Here is an 18,025-nt window from a genome sequence, read left to right on the forward strand (position 1 = left end):
TGGCCCACATACCGCAAAGAATGACAGCCCTTTGGTGGCCCAGATCTGATTCGCCAGAGGTCGCCCACACATGGGCCAGCACAAGGCCAGTAGTAGACACGCTGGTGATCCTGTGCTGGCCCATGTGTGGGCCACCAAAGGGCCGTCATTCCCTGCAGTATGTGGGCCATGTGTAAGTTTTGTGTCAGCCTAATGTGTACCATAATCAAGCCACATAATAAAAACATGTGCATAATAGTGCAAAAGTAACATGACAAAACTCTGGCCAGATTCTTGTATACCACTTTCCTACTCTCCCGGATTACTCAAAGTACTCCGTACAACATGCCACGTTCACCAATCACACACTTTCTCTAAACCGAGTGCTTCCTAACTACATTCATAAACATTCACACTTGACATGCAGACTGTAGGAATCAGTCTGCTTGTCACCTTCCGATCAGTAGGTGACCTGCTCTACCTCAAACCTGCATTTGAAACGTTGGCTACCATGGCAGTATAGTATTGCAACATGGCATTTGGGTCTTCTAACTAAAATAGGAAAATAGGAACATAAATAGTGAATCATTGCCAGACCTGGCCCACATCTGGTTGACATACACTCAGCCATGACACCAGTCAGTCAGAAGTGCCAGCTTGATGCCAGATCTGGGCAAGACCTATTTTCTATGAGCCTGGGCCACACACACACCAAACCACAATCGAGCCAGATATGGCATGCCATCGCATAAACAGTGCCATCTACGGCAGGCTTGGCCCATATCTGGATGACATACCACTTATCATGCCAGAAGTCAGCCAGCAGTGCCAGCTTGATACCAGATCCGCGCCAGACCTGGGGCCCGTTCTTCGTACCTCGCTAAGTAGGTTAGCTGGATTAGATTGTTGACGATTTCGCGTGATCCTGGATCAGTCGGTTCCCCGAAGCTCATCCGGGACTTGCTGTCATAGCAACAGAGCCGTAAGCGTAAACCTGCTCCCGAGCAGGTTTACTTTATGTAAACAGGATTAGATCGCGGCCACGCAGGTATGTCCGCTTCATTTATACGAAAGCAACAGCGATATTTTTCCACTGTTTCACCATAAATAAATATTATCAATGTAACTAAAGATAATGCAGCACTTGATCCTTTTATTGATGTCACACAGATACATACAGGTCATTTCCTAAAAAAGGGAAATGAACTATTAACATTCTATTACATGTATGTGATTATTACAGATGTAATTCATATTTCAGAGTAGTAATTGCAAATTACTTCGTGTAATCAAGATGGGAGACCACGGCTATAAAAGCGAAGGTGGATTTGGGAAGCCTGTCGCAGCCATGTCCTGTCCGTATACGCGAGCAACCCATTGCGGAAGGTGCAAGATTGATAAGGAGAGTCCTCAGAATTCAGCGTATATTGCGGGATAGACAGGATCCTTTAGCTCAGCGCGACAGTGTGCTCATAGAGAGATATCGATATTCCCGTGAGGGTATCATTTACTTAACCAACTTGTTGACGAGGGGGTGCAGGACCACCACCTGTCTTTTTTTCCTCTGCCCTTTTCTTGGTTGCTGTTATGAACAAACTAACAGAGTATTACAGGCCAGTATTACCTTGCCAAGAGACGCAAAGCAATCTAAGAGATAAATATTACCATTCTGTAGAATACTCCTGTATTCCACTTTTACTTGTTCCCATGTTCTTGTGGGTCCTGTTGTGGCTCTAATGTGAAAGGGGATATAATATAACATATTATAATATAATATAATGCCATATGATATTGGACAATATAGTGTCATATGATAGATCTACCCTACCGCCTACTGGTGTTGGCCAGAGGGGCCGATGGCGCGATATGGCAGCCTGGCTACAACCGTAGCTGCCTCCACCAGTGTGTGAATGTGGGAGTGAATGAATAGTGGTATCGTAAAGCGCTTTGGGTGCCTTGGAAAGCGCTATATGAACCCAATCCATTATTATTATTATTATTAAATTACCTACGAGTTTGATTTGTCAGCAACTTTCTGCCAGCCCTCTCTCCTTGCTTTTGCAGCCTTTGCAGTGTTCTCTTGCGTTTTAATTAAACTCTGAAACTCCTGTAATCCCTCACTCATGAGTTCTTGCTCTGCTGCCGGAAAATACCGAGCACGCCCCTTGGACATTTTCGCCGACCAATCAGCGGGTTGCCGATCAATGTTTCTACTATCGATGCGTAGCCCCTTTTACGACACCCAGTGATGTCACATTCCTGCGTCCAGCTGTAGTAATCGTCAACAGCAGGTGTGTTCGGGGAACCGGATTAGCGAGCTCACGGTTAGCGCGATGATTTGATCTTGGATGTGTCATTTGATCTTGGATGTAGTAAGCGACGTACGAAGAACGGGCCCCTGCTTGCTATATGAGATGATGCAAACTTGTGCCTACAGTATACAGTTTTCTAAAGAAGGTCTAAAATGTCACTGAGTGTGCGTGCATATGTTTTATGTATATAGATTTATTTTACTTATTACTCATGATTTAACACAGTCCAGACATTCCTCGTATGTCATGGCTGTGTGCAGGTAGGCAGGAAGAGAGGACCCAAAATGCAGGACTCATGGAGGCAAATGTAACTCAAAATCCTCAGCTTTATTACTGGAAAGCAACTAAACAAAAAAAAACTAAACTAAACTGAGAATACACAACAAACTAAACATGCAGGCAGGCTGGCAAAAGGAACACAGTGAAATTTGGAAAAGGAGGAAAAGAGGAAAAAACAGAGCTTATATACACAGGGGAGTAATCATGGAACAGGAAACACGAGGAAGACACAGCTGGGAGAGATTAAGGCTTACGAGACAGAGGGGATGTAAAACTGAACACACTGACATCAGACAGGAACCTTCAAAGTAAAACAGGGAACAAGAAACAATTTACAAAGACGCAGACTGACACTGAACTAAATCTAGAATAATAATCAAAATAGCACAACTAAAGAACCAGAACATAAATCATGATACAGAAATATACCAAAATACAAGAAACTGAAAAAGCTGGGTCAAAATGACCCAGAACCGTGACAGTGTAAGGATGTTTCTATAACATTTTCTATCCTTATTTTATTACGGATGAGGTGCAAGAGTTTTTAAATGTGGGTAATTAAATAATAGATTCATGCAATACCAAATTCTGTGTTGTGGATCAGCACCATGATGGAAACTTGTGGCCATAATATATACAGTATTCTGAAGAAGGTCTAAAATGTCACTGTGTGTGCATGTGTGTGTTTTATGTATATGCATTTTTTAAATTATTACTCATGATATAACATTGTCCAGACATGGCTGGTAAGGACATGAGGAGCAAACAGTGGGAGCTGTGTGAGGCTACTAAAGGCAGTGGATCCCTCAGCAGCTGGCTGCCGGCGGAGCTCCCGGGCACGTCACTGCAACCCCCCCTGGCTTCTGCTCCGCGGCTGCTGAGTGAGCCATCATCTGGGACTCTCCTCAGCTCTTTCTGGGATAGTGGCGCGAATGCCCCTCTGTTGGTCTTCCTTGGTCTCTTGTGTTCTGGGGGCCTCTGGATGTCTGGAGTTTTGATCTCCTCCATACCTGCTTCATGCCCTGGAGGACGGGGCTGTGGCTCCCCCACACCCTCTAGCAGATCATTACATGAAGGAACCTTTTAAAAACAAGCGCGTTCATGCTCACAGGTGTACACTCTCTTGACTGCTACCTCAAAGCACATGGTGCGCTGTCGATCTTGTGTACTGCACAATAACATTTAATATTTAGTATCTACTGTTATCTACTGCTGGCTAGTTTATTGTAATGGTGTTGTATTTATTATGTTGGTCTTTTTTTGTTTGTTTTCTCTTCTGTTTTGTTTTTTCTCCATACAGGTGATCCAGGTGTTTTGTTTGCTTTTCTTTCTTTCTTCCCCCCTTTCTCACCGTCTCTTCTCCCCTCAATTTTTTTTCTCTCCCTCTCTTTCTTTCATTCTTTCTCCATGTCTGTCCCATCTGTAACAACCGAAAATAAAATAAAATAAATACATAATTATAATAAAGGTCAATCAAATGGACCAATATGGCAAGGCCATGATGATCCACTTGGTAAAGTAAATCCGCTTGGCATCTTTCTTGGCCTTAAGACAACAATTCTGATGGCTAAAGATCCAAACGGGACAGGCAGAAAAAAAAAAGCAGCTGGATTACAAAGAGCACAGATAACATTAACACGCGTACCAGTTGTTGGAGAGGTATTCCAGTATAAAAAAAATAATGATAAGCACAACTGGAATGTTTTGTTTCTATAACATTTTTCTGTCATCATATTATTATAGATTAAGTGCAAGAGTTGTTAAGTGTGGATAATTACATAATAGTTTATTGCAATAGCAAGTTGTGCCTTGTTCTCAGATGTGCAGCAAGTTGAGAGTGAAAGATAAAATGAGGAAATAGAAGGGGAAGAGAGGCAAAGAATGATTCACAGGCAGAGCCGAGTTTATTTCTCACAGTTTTTTGTTGCCTTATGGTTCCAAGCGCTGTTACCAATCTTTGCATCAGAATCAGAATCAGAATCAGAATCAGAAAGGGTTTTATTGCCAAATGTTGAGCGGGTTTACAACATTAGGAAATTGCTGCGGTGCTTCAGTGCAAACATACTGTTATAAATTAAGCTTAAATAGACATGAAAATAAAAATGAGAATAAGAATTAAAAGTGCTAAGTAGATAGATAGATATATACATGACATGAGTGCAGGTGGTGATCAGTGCCAAACATGGAATGATGCAGTGAACACAGCGTAGGGTCATGTGTTAGTGGTGGGAACAGTCGTACGTTTATTGTTCATGTGTTCAACAGCAGAGGGGAAGAAACTGTTCTTATGGCGAGAGGTTCTGGTGCGAATGGACCGGAGCCTCCTGCCTGAGGGGAGCAGGTCAAACAGACTGTGTCCAGGGTGAGAAGGGTATATATACATTTTGTTATATATAATTGTCATGACATTTATGCCGATGATGAATGGATGTAAACTCCTGACTCCACATGTAGAGGTCAAAGGTCTATCTCATCCTGGTTGTTGCTCTCTTTTTCATTAAAGATGTTTCTGTCTGTGTATAGGACTCCACTAAGTAGGGGATTGAGTCACTATTTCTCATTCAGTCTCCTGCTCAGTCACACTTGGTGGCACCTGGAACCTTTAAAAGGTTTAAAAGGTCTTTTGGAGGCCTGAAGACTCTTTTGTCCTCAACACAATGATAATAAATTTAACTACTCAACGCAGACTGTTGCATTCATTAACTATAAGCTCCAGCTTCTTACAGATCTATGAAGAAATCAAAAAAATTGATTATTAGCTGTTGCTATAACCAAGCTATACCTTCTTTCTCAGGGCAGACCTTCAACTGTACCAAGTGAAGAGCTGCCAAGAAGAAGAAGACACAAATAAATCAGCAAGTCAAAAGTCAGAAAGAAATCTCTGTATGTGTGTATTTTATCTTTACACTGTAAGTTACCAGTGTGCAGATATCTGCTGTTTATTTTGCCATGAAGACTTTCATTACACAGTGAAATAAAGGTTTGGACTTTGGTACTAAAAGTAATGCACTACAAAAAGCTATTTCTATTCATTTTTATAGGCAGTATAACATCAGAAGGCTTGGCAGGGCAATTTTTAGAGATGTGCTTTTCTCCTGATTATAAATGATTGGTCATTTAGTGGACTGTTTCGGACACTGTCTCCTCTGCTCTCTTCATGCATGTACACCCTTGGTCTTCTCTCTCCAGCCCCAAAAGAACTTGAGAGTAAAAACAATCACAGATGTCACAGCTGCTGTTATGATGATTGTGATCCATATCCAGTGGTAGGACTCCTGCAGACGGCAAGAAAACATGAAACTCGGTGTTAGTCAGTGCAGTTTGTTTAAACTTTAAATGTCTTTCAGTTTACAGCAAATCAAAGATCACACAGTTTACAGCAAAACATCAAGATGAAATGTTCATGTGCAATCTGTGATCTGACTAGAAAAAAAGGGGTTAATCCCAGTTTAAGCCACAAAATCACCTGTAGGTGCCTGTTATCTTGTTAAATTCCTGAATGACATAGTTAAAACCTGAACTGTGAGTCTTTGCTGCCAGGACAGAGATCAGTGTTGTTGTAATCGATGCTGTCACAGCAGAGTCACCCTGACACAGTATGGTAAAGTTATTCACACTCAGAAAGTCATCAAGGCATCAAGTGCAGATGTTGTATTTAAAGCGTTTCTGCTGTAAATCAATCGGTTTGCAAGACAGAGCAGGGTGTGGTGCACTTACCGGTGGTTTGCGCACTCGCAGGCGGACAGCAGAGCGGTGTTTCTCGGCCTTCTCTATGTCGCAGTAATAAACTCCTCCATCTTGTTGCTGAGCTCCCTTTATGGTGAGGGACAGGTCTGCCCGTCGGTCCCAGTCAGATGGTATCGATACCCGGCTTCTGTTAAAGTCATCCCCGTATGTGATTTCCCCTGTCCGACCATTCAGCTCCAGCAGTACTTCCCCGTTTCTCCTCCAGCGCGCAGACTTCACCGACTGGCCCGCTGTGACGGAGCGACACGGGAGGATGGCATCCCCACCCTGGGATACAGCAACTTCAGAGGGCACAAATACCTCCAGCTTGTAAGCTTCCAAGTGTTTCCTGTTGCAGGTAAACTCATAATGTCCGTTGTCATTGAAGTTAGCATTTGTTAAGATTAACGAATCGCGTCCTACGACCACGCGGTCAGTGTAATCTCGTCCTGGCTTCCAGTAACCATTTAGAGATGCGATGAGCTGAGTGCTGGCATCATCCAGCCGCTGATACAGTGTGCCCTCTCCCTTCCTGCACTCCTCTGAGAGTGGAAACTCCACATCTGCCCCCACAGTGGTTTGGATCAGTGCTCCCAACCCCTCACAGATAAAAGGAAGAAAGAACACAAACACTGATGAAAGGCTCATCCTGACCATCTGACAGTGAAGTGTTTCCGTTATCAACCTTCTTCTGCGTTATCGCGAAGCTCCGTGAGGTTTAGAAACTGAGAGAAAGGCTTGCTACATGCGCATGAACTGATGTGATGTCAGGGTCCGCCCAACCGGCATACACCAGCATTGTAAATGGCGCTAGCCTAAATAGATTTCTGCCCCGTGTAACTGAAGCTGGCAATAAGACGTAACACAAGGTGCTAATATTAACAAACATATTCTGATCATCACTTTCTGTTCAGTGATGCTATAAACACTGTAGACAATACTAGTACTACTACTGCTACTACTACTACTACTAATAATAATAATAATAATAATAATAATCGTAATAATCGTAATAGTTTGTTATCATTAATTTACGTGGGAAAAATTACGGTGAGCCAACTTTTAAAATGTGTTGGCCAGACTTGACTGGAGGAGCCTGCAGTGCGAGACTTCCGATGCTCTATTGGGGTTTTACAGTACTATGAGGTCATTGATACGACTGGGTCTGATTAATCAAGAACGTTTAACACCCCATCAGAGCAAAAAAAAAAAAAAGGGGGTCATGTGACTTCTGCTAATGTGTTGGTGACTGAGGCTCAGGAGGTCAGCAGATTCTCTACTAATCGGAAAGCAGTAGCGGTTTTTGATATGGGCGATGGCCCAGGGTGGCATCCAGGTGGGGGCGCATTACGAGCAAAAAAAAAGTTGTTCGCACACATGCTGCCCGACATCATGCCAGCGAATTGTGGGGATGGAATAGGCACCGGTCGGTTTTGCGAGGAGTAAGGGCGTCTCCGTGTGCGAGGTGCGCCTGCTGCTTGCGGCACAGGGAGGACAGGGCGGGCACCAGGGGGAGGCTGGGTGGCTGAAGCAGCATCTTATAACTAGCTCGTAAAATAAACAAAAAAAAACCACCAGAAATTATGATAAAGACTTATAATTTGCACTTAATGTGTCCTTGCATTGTATGTTTTTCTAAATTCTTTATGCGTGAGCGGCTCGAGAGCCCTCGGTGCGCCTGCTTGCTGCTGAAGTCAAAGTAAACTTTATTGTCATCTCCGCTACAGTCCAGTATATAGAGAGACGAGACGACGAGGCTCCAGTTACAGCAGTGCAAGTAAACATTAAATATAAGAAGAGTAAGAAAATAAATATACACTTTATGACTAGGGGTAAAGGGATTAAGAACAATTAATAATTTACAGTTTGATGATTTAAAGTCTCACACACAACCCGTCGACAGGGGAGGGGGGCCCTGCTGCTTCCAAATAGAGCACATTTCATTCATAATGTTGTAAATCCAAGCTCATTGTGTATTCATGATTTGAATCCTGGGTTGTGCGAAATCCCAGAAACACACCTTAGACAAAGTGAATCTGTGAACTAAGATGTAGGTCTATTAGGTTATGTTGTGGTGATCATCGGGTTGGGGGATGGGTGTTCATACTGGAGTGTAAAACTAAAACCAATGGAAGATGGACAAGAAAAGTTCAAAGTCATCAGGTGCTCAGTTTAGAAAAAAGAGAAAAGAAGAGGAGGAGAAACGAGCAAAAGATACAGGTAAACAGATGTGTCATTGGATAATGGCAGGTCATGAATCCTGAAACAATCAGAGTCAGAATACTTTATTAATCCCTAAGGAAATAATGTGGGTTACAGTTGCTCCAAAAAGAAATGGTAAAAATAGTAACAGTAACAGACTCAACTCCAAACAATACATTATGTTACAGATTTTAATATTAATTAGTCATTGTCAATTGTTGATTTGTTCTGTTCTCATTGTATGACGAATTATGATGGCTGTTTGGTAGCTGTTTGCATACTATGCATACTCTCTCTAACTTCATATGTGTGTGTTTCTCTGGAGAAATTCAGTATGGTTCCGACAACTCCAAACAATACATTATTATGGCCACAGGCAGGAGTGTTGAGAAGTAATTATTTGAAGTGCCTCAATAATGCTATGCTTTTTATTAATAAGTGCTGTAAAGTTATATAATGTAGTATTAAGTGGACACAGCCCTGAAAAATAAAGGCATTAGACTACGTGTCGTTGCGGGGTAGAATGCTGTAGACTCTCACTCACACTTGTCTGGGAAAAAGTACATAACACGGGACCATTTTCTAGTGGAAAGTTACTGGATCACTGTTGTTTAGACTAGAATAAGAGAGCTGGTAATAAAACTGTTAAGCTTGCGTCACCATTTTGAGATCAGCGGCACTGTGTCATGCAGTGGGCATCTCCCTTCTAGAAGTAAATTTGTGATAGAATAAAGTGTGAAATGGCCTATGAACAGTGTGTCTTCCATCGGATGCCTCTGAGGAATCAAAAGAACTCAGTGAAGTGTTGATATTTAACAAATGACTTCCTCCATCGGTCAGTGTTGCTTTTTGGTAATCTCAGTCTCTCACTGAACGTGCTCCTGTGCAGCACGGGAAAGCCCCTGACAGAAAGTGAGCCTTGAGCGAACAAACAACCTTTATTTGTCACATACACAATCATACAGAGTACAACATGTAGTGAAATGAAATGAACAGGAGAAGCGAGGAGAAAATAAGAACTCCCCCCAGACTGAGCTCCAACAGGGAAATCAGTCTGAGAACAGAAAAAAAACACCTCAGCACATAGCACATGAATCGTCACATCTCACAACATAGCGTTTGGAGGGGGGGAGTGAAGGTCTGTAACAGTGTACACGCGTGTGTGAATTCCATGTTTAGCCGAGAGAAAGTGTCCCTTCAGCTGGTTAGGCAAAAGTCAATCTTTGGTGAATGCAGGTGGCCTGGAAGGAAGATCGTCACAACAACAGTCTTGTTATCTAAGCGAGAATTGTTATTCCTGTCAGCTTTGGCCGCGAGCATCCAGCTGGCGCCAGGGCAGCTGTATGAGACGAAGACGGTAGTTGTTTTGGTTAGTGCAAACAAACTGCATCCAATTTTAACATTGATCTAATGTCCATCACTGGTCATCAGGTCTCTCAATTCCCAATTGCTGTGAGCAGTTGGGTTGAGAGAAGAAAGACAATAAAAGACGTGCTGTGGAAGAGAGCCAGAGATCAATAGCAAGTATGATTCAATGCAGAGAGGTCTGTTAACACATAGTGAGTGAGAAAAGTGACTGAAGAAGAAATACCCAATGCATCATGGGAATCCCTCAGCAATGATCTTAGCAATCTGAGGCCCCACATCAGGTCAAAGCTGTACTGATCTGTTGTTCTCACTGCTTGTTTTCTATGCTTTGGTCCAAAGCTGAGCTCAGCTCTAAGCTGGTTCACATGTCTGTGCTCCTTCTCTGCAGGTGCTGTATTCAGCTGACACGATGATGCTGCTCATCTTCATCTTCAGCTATGTAGTTGGAGAGGCAGCAGAGGTGGAGGGTGAGGATGGTGTGGCTCATCAGGTGTGTTTGGCTGCTAAGAAACAGACATGTATCTCATTCTTGTAGTCTTCAAGGCACCAGTATGAACATTTTCTGTCCAGTTTAAACATGAAAGCAGTTTGTGTTTTATACAGCAGGACGTGTCCCAGAAACGATGTGGGCTTCATAGATAATTGGCAAACCTTCTGGAGGAAACCTGGTCTTGTTAGGAGAGACGGCATCCATCCCACTTTGGATGGAGCAGCTCTCATTTCTAGAAATATGGACAAATTTATTAAACCCCCCAAAATATGACTATCCAGAGTTGGGACCAGGAAGCAGAGTTGCAGTCTTACATGCCTCACTGCAGCTTCTCTCCTCCTGCTACCCCCCCCCCCAAAAACCCATCTCCATAGAGACTGTGTCAGCTCCCAAAAGGACAAAAAACAAACTAAAAACCAGCAACAAACAACTTAAACATAAACAATTACAAAGAAAGAACAATACAGTATCCACATCTGAACCAAAGAGTAAAACAGTGAAATGTGGATTATTAAATATTAGGTCTCTCTCCTCCAAGTCTTTGTTAGTACATGACTTAATAATTGATCAACAAATCGATTTACTCTGCCTTACAGAAACCTGGTTGCAGCAGGATGATTATGTTAGTTTAAATGAATCAACACCCCCGAGTCATTCTAACTACCAGAAATCTCGAAGCACAGGCCGAGGGGGTGGTGTGGCAGCAATTTTTCACACCAGCCTATTAATTAATGAAAGACCAAGACATACTTTTAATTCATTTGAAAGCCTGATGCTTAACATTGTCCACCCCAGCTGTGAAACTCAGAAACCAGTCTTACTTGTTATCATCTATCGTCCACCTGGGCCTTACACAGAGTTTCTCTCTGATTTCTCAGACTTTATATCTAATTTAGTTCTGAGCTCAGATAAAATAATTATTGTGGGTGATTTTAACATCCATGTAGATGCTAAAAATGACAGCCTCAACATGGCATTTAATCTGTTATTAGACTCAATTGGCTTCTCTCAAAATGTAAAATAACCCACCCACCACTTTAATCACACTCTAGATCTTGTTTTACAGTTTTTCTCAGTCGCTTTGGTGCGTTTCTCAGATCAGAATTGAAATTCTCATAACTATTAGTTCAACCTCCACAACACTCAGTCATTTGTGCACATCATAGTAGCAATTTCTCCTCTCTCTGAACAAACTGCAAATGATTTTGGACATGAATCAGTTGCTTCCATACATTTCCCTGCTGCTTTCTGACATTTCCATTTGCTTATGTCATGTCAGTCAAAAGTAATCATACCTATGGATGCTGAATAGTCGTTCCCAATAAAACTAATAGTCATACATCCATTGCTTGAGTCATCACACACAAAATTGTTGAACTAGTTATCACATGCCAAATATTGGCCATCTGTCAAGCAAATCCTATACCTTTCTGTATCATTGTTCCTGGAAATTGAACAATTGATCTCGGGTGAATTACAGCTGTCACTCATGAGGAGGCGTGTGAAAGTTTAGTTGTAACCAATGACAAACAACTTGTTCACTGTCAATTATGGATGAATCCTGTGAATCCCCAATTGGCAAGCATATATAAACTGCGCAGGAGCTAGTGTGTACCATTTCTACACTTCTGTGACACAAAATGGAAGGTCAGCACCGTGGAAGAGGGGTGAGGATGCGGGGAGGAAGGGGAAGGGGAAGAGGGAGAAGAGGCAGATATAGGCGGATTCCTAATGAAATAAGGGCTACAATTGTGGACCATGTTGTCAATCACGGCCTCACCATGGAGGAGGCTGGTCGAAGGGTGCAACCCAATATTGGAAGAACTACTGTCAGTTCAATCATTCAAACATTCCGTAGGGAAAACAGGTATGCAAACAGTAATACACTGTACTGTACTGTGCCATCTCAGACACATCACATGTTACTGTACTGTATTTGCAATTTCACAAGAAGTTCACTCTGCACCACATAGGATTGTAAGACAACCTTGCGGAGGCGGAAGAGGGCCCCTTTTTACCCCACAGCAAGAAGAAGCCATTTGTGCAATGGTCATTGCAAACAATGCAATAAAGCTGAGAGAAATACAAAGCGCTGTCATAGAGAATTACACGGTATTTGGCAATATTGAATCTGTTCCAATTTCAACAATTGACAGAGTACTCAAGAAAAATGAAATCCACATGAGAAAATGGCCCTGCTAGCAGCCATGGATGCAGCATGTGACGACATCACAGCAGGGTCCTGCAGAGGATGGATTCGCCACTCCAGGAGATACTTTCCTCGCTGCATTGCGAGGGATAACATCTGTTGTGATGTAGATGAAAATATGTGGCCAGACAGACAGGAACGTCTGGATGTGCCAGAATGATTTACTGTACTGTTACATGTGCTGTTTATTGTTCACATTAGTGCACAGCTCTACCAAATGGGTGATTTTATGTTTACATGTATTCTACAGTGCACAAGTGACTGTAGCATATTTTTCTTTTGCACAATTCTGTAGGATTACAAACACTTCTACACAATGGAAATGTGAAACGTACGTATTCAGTGTCTCAGTTACTCCCAAGACTCCCATAACATCTACAGTGACTTTACTGCACATTTCAGATGGCTGTACAGGTAGGCCATAGTGCTGTCGTCAGCATTTTCAGGTGTCACCAATTGTTTTTGAAATGGGAAACACTGAAATTATAAACTGTCATAGTGGAAACATGACAATGCCATTTGACTATCTTGTTCATAAAGATGGTGTCAAGACTTTTCATTTTGATGGCACTGACAGTTTCATTGACATGGATACTTGCTTTTGAGGTATGGATAATCAATTCTGTGCATGTGACGTGCTTTTGCAGGCTATCCACTAGGTTTTGCAGTTTGCACTAATTGTTTTGGGAAATGCACTAACTGCTGTGCAAATGTTAATGGTGTTCTGAGAAACGCACCAAAGCGACTGAGAAAAACTGTAACATATGGCATAGAAACTGAACATTTAACAGTGTTTCCTGAAAACCCTCTGCTGTCTGATCATTTCCTGATAACATTTACATTTACAATAATTGATTACACAGCGGTGGAGAGTAGACTTTATCAGAGTAGATGTCTTTCTGAAAGTGCTGTAACTAAGTTTAAGAATATAATCCACCCACTGTTATCATCTTCAATGCCCTGTACCAACACAGAGCAGAGCAGCTATCTGAACGCTACCCCAACAGAGGTCGATTATCTTGTTAATAATAATTTTACCTCCTCACTACGTACGACTCTGGATACTGTAGCTCCTGTGAAAACTAAGGTCTCAGATCAGAAGTACCTGACTCCGTGGTATAATTCTCAAACACGTACCCTAAAGCAGATGACTCGTAATCTGGAGAGGAAATGGCGTGTCACAAATCTAGAGGATCATCATTTAGCCTGGAGAAATAGTTCGCTGCTTTATAAGAAAGCCCTCCGCAAAGCCAGAACATCTTACTATTCATCACTGATTGAAGTAAATAAGAACAACCCTAGGTTTCTCTTCAGCACTGTAGCCAGGCTGACAAAAAGTCAGAGCTCTTTTGAGCCAACCATCCCTTTAACGTTAACTAGTAATGACTTCATGAACTTCTTCACAAATAAAATTTTTATCATTAGAGAAAAAATTACCAATAATCATCCCACAGATGTAATATTATCTACAGCTACTTTAGTACCATTGATGTTAAGTTAGACTCTTTTTCTCTAATTGATCTTTCTGAGTTAACTTCAATAATTACTTCCTCCAAACCTTCAACGTGTCTTTTAGACCCCATTCCTACAAAACTGCTCAAAGAAGTCCTGCCATTAATTAATTCTTCGATCTTAAATATGATCAACCTATCTCTAATAATCGGCTATGTACCACAGGCCTTCAAGCTGGCTGTAGTTAAACCTTTACTCAAAAAGCCGTCTCTAGACCCAGCAGTCTTAGCTAATTATAGGCCAATCTCCAACCTTCCTTTCATATCAAAAATACTTGAAAGAGTAGTTGTCAAACAGCTAACAGATCATCTGCAGAGGAATGGCTTATTTGAAGAGTTTCAGTCAGGTTTCAGAGCTCATCACAGCACAGAAACAGCTTTAGTGAAGGTTACAAATGATCTTCTTATGGCCTCTGACAGTGGACTCGTCTCTGTGCTTGTCCTGCTAGACCTCAGTGCAGCGTTCGATACTGTTGACCATAATATCCTATTAGAGCGATTAGAACATGCTGTAGGTATTACAGGTACTGCACTGCAGTGGTTTGTATCATATCTATCTAATAGGCTCCAGTTTGTGCATGTAAATGGAGAGTCCTCTTCACCCACTAAGGTCAATTATGGAGTTCCACAGGGTTCAGTGCTAGGACCAATTCTGTTTACATTATACATGCTTCCCTTAGGCAGCATCATTAGAAGACATAGCATACATTTTCACTGCTATGCAGATGACACCCAGCTCTATCTGTCCATGAAGCCAGATAACACACACCAATTAGTTAAACTGCAGGAATGTCTTAAAGACATAAAGACCTGGATGGCCGCTAACTTTCTGCTTCTTAATTCAGATAAAACTGAGGTTATTGTACTCGGCCCTGAAAATCTTAGAAATATGGTATCTAACCAGATTCTTACTCTGAATGGCATTACCTTGGCCTCCAACAATGCTGTGAGGAACCTTGGAGTCATTTTTGACCAGGACATGTCCTTCAATGCACATGTTAAACAAATATGTAAGACTGTGTTCTTCCATTTGCGCAACATCTCTAAAATTAGAAATATCCTGTCTCAGAGTGACGCTGAAAAACTAGTTCATGCATTTATTACTTCCAGGCTGGACTACTGTAATTCATTATTATCAGGATGTCCTAAAAACTCACTGAAAAGCCTTCAGCTAATCCAAAATGCTGCAGCAAGAGTACTGACAGGGACTAGAAAGAGAGAGCAGATTTCTCCTGTTTTGGCTTCCCTTCATTGGCTTCCTGTTAAATCCAGAATTGAATTCAAAATCCTGCTCCTCACATACAAGGTCTTCAATAATCAGGCCCCATCTTATCTTAATGACCTTGTAGTACCATATCACCCTATTAGAGCGCTTCACTCTCGCTCTGCAGGCCTACTTGTTGTTCCTAGAGTATTTAAAAGTAGAATGGGAGGGAGAGCCTTCAGTTTTCAGGCCCCTCTTCTGTGGAACCAGCTTCCAGTTTGGATTCAGGAGACAGACACTATCTCTACTTTCAAGATTAGGCTTAAAACTTTCCTTTTTGCTAAAGCATATAGTTAGGGCTGGACCAGGTGACCCTGGATCCTGCCTTAGTTATGCTGCAATAGACGTAGGCTGCTGGGGGATTCCCATGATGCATTGAGTTTTTCCTTTCCAGTCACCTTTCTCACTCACTATGTATTAACAGACCTCTCTGCATTGAATCATATCTGTTATTAACCTCTGTCTCTCCTCCATTGCATGTCTTTTATTGTCTACCTTCTCTCACCCCAACCGGTCGCAGCAGATAGCCGCCCCTCCCTGAGCCTGGTTCTGCCGGAGGTTTCTTCCAGTTAAAAGGGAGTTTTTCCTTCCCACTGTCGCCAAAGTGCTTGCTCATAGGGGGTCATATGATTGTTGGGTTTTTCTCTGTATCTATGAAGCACCTTGAGGCGACTTTTGTTGTGATTTGGCGCTATATATATAAAATTGAATTGAATTGACAAACAGAGGAAATACACAATAGCAACTCTGCTCAAGCTCTGTCTTGTGGTCACATTGCCACACTGTGTTGACTCAAATACTTATAAAAGGAAACAAGGACTCATGTTTTCTCATTGTTGAAGGTCTGTATGTTTAAGTCAGCAATGATTTTTATGCTCCATGCCCAAAATTCAAAAGGAAGGTTTACAAGATGGTGAGAGCTGCTGCGATGTTTGGTTTGGACACTGTGACATATAGAAAAAAACAGAAGGAATAGCTGAAGGTGCAGAGTTTAAAATGTTGTCATTTCTTGTGGAAGGCCACAGTGGAGAACCACAGATGGAGTGAAGGAGGACATGCAAAGGGTTGGTGTGGCAGAGAAGCATGCTGGGATAGAGCGAGATGGAGATTATCCGCAGTGGTGACCTTAAACGGGAAGAATGAAGAAGAAGAAGAAGAAGGTTGGGGACATTTCTAACACATTTTATTCAGGAAGAAGGGGGGCAGATATTTTCAGAAACTGATCAAAGGAATCCTGACTAGGAAGACATGAGTAGATTATTGTATTAACATTGATATCAGCAATAAAGAAACCTGATACTTAAACAATGCATTTGCCTGAGTTTTTCTTTTTTGTTTTTAATTAAAAGGAACGTGGCAACGTTATAAGATTTCCCTGCATGGTTTGAGCTAGTTTGTTAAGGAGTGCTCGTGTCCGAGCAGTGACCACATGTAACTGCCTTTTTAAGATGTATTTATTTTTCTCTCAGCTTTGATTTAGTGTTTACACTCTGGAGTTACTCAAGGCTGTATCAGTGACATGAACAGTTAACAGTAACATCTGTGCAACGTGTAGCTCAGCAACAGTTTATTTGTTTTTTATCTTTGTCTTCTGTCTCTTCAGTCTCACACTGATGTAAGTGATGTAAACATCAGGACTGTGCTGCTGGTGCTGAGACATTATACATGAAGGAACTTTGCAGTAAAGACAAACAGAACAAAGGAAATTAGGGGTGATTTCACTTTTAAATAATAAAAAATAAGTAAATTCAAATATGAAATATTTGTTCTCTGGTTGGCTCTTTATTGCAAACTTGTTTTAACAGGGGAAGAAAATTCTGGGCAGCAGAAATTAGTAAACGTTAAAATAAGGAAATGAACTGTTGAGAGTATTTTATTAAATTGTTTATTAGGTTCGTTCACTGAAGTCAGTGCTGGGCCATTTTCCCTTGTAATGTTAAGTTCATGCTTCCAGTTTACATCTGAAATTCATTTTTAAACTCCTCTTCAAAAATGTGGCACAAAATACTGATTCCGTGAAATCCTAAAACACTGAAAGTTGCTTTACATTATTAATTTAATTAATATTATTATTATTATTATTATTATTATTATTATTATTATTATTAATATTAATAATAATAATAATAATAATAATAATAATAATAATAGCTCTTGTGGTTTGTCATTATGTTCACCGAAAACACTTATTATTATTATTATTATTATTATTATTATTATTATTATTATTATTATTGTTATTTATTCTTATTCTTATTCTTATTCTTATTATTATTATTAAATGTTGGTGTGATTTAATTTTCATGTGTAACCTTTGTGTGGACAGAGGCTCTGTGATAGAGCAGCTAAACAGCTCCTGATAATGTAAAGAGAAGGACAGCATTTAGACTGAAGGGAGCAAAGAAGACACTGGAGCAACCAAAGAGTTTATTTAGAGACAGAATAAGTAGAAATACAAAGGCAGATGGATAAAATGCTAAAGTCATGCTAACGTGGATAAACTGAATATTTGAGAAAGGAAAACCTAAAGATTAAATGAACAGAATAACACCTGGATCTCTTTAGACGCTGAACGACTCTTTCCTTGGGGCTCAGAGTTTCTCTGTCTGTATCGATGCTGGAATGTTACCTTGTTTGACCACTTGACTGCTTTTCTGTTGGACTGTATCACACAGAAGGGAGATA

General features: G+C 41.2%; 1 protein-coding gene across 1 annotated transcript; it reads right to left on the bottom strand.

Moving 5' to 3' along the window:
• Window positions 1-4,899: 4,899 nt before the first annotated feature.
• Window positions 4,900-7,135, bottom strand: LOC113012762 (uncharacterized). The gene is made up of 2 exons (XM_026153092.1): window positions 6,288-7,135; window positions 4,900-5,845 (listed from the first exon to the last, which is right to left on the bottom strand). The coding sequence occupies exons 1-2, from the start codon at window positions 6,951-6,953 to the stop codon at window positions 5,726-5,728; spliced, it is 786 nt and encodes a 261-aa protein (XP_026008877.1). The 5' UTR covers window positions 6,954-7,135; the 3' UTR covers window positions 4,900-5,725.
• Window positions 7,136-18,025: the final 10,890 nt, after the last annotated feature.

The sequence above is a fragment of the Astatotilapia calliptera genome, chromosome 3 (genome assembly GCF_900246225.1).
Source record: "Astatotilapia calliptera chromosome 3, fAstCal1.2, whole genome shotgun sequence".
NCBI classification, from domain to species: Eukaryota; Metazoa; Chordata; class Actinopteri; order Cichliformes; family Cichlidae; genus Astatotilapia; species Astatotilapia calliptera.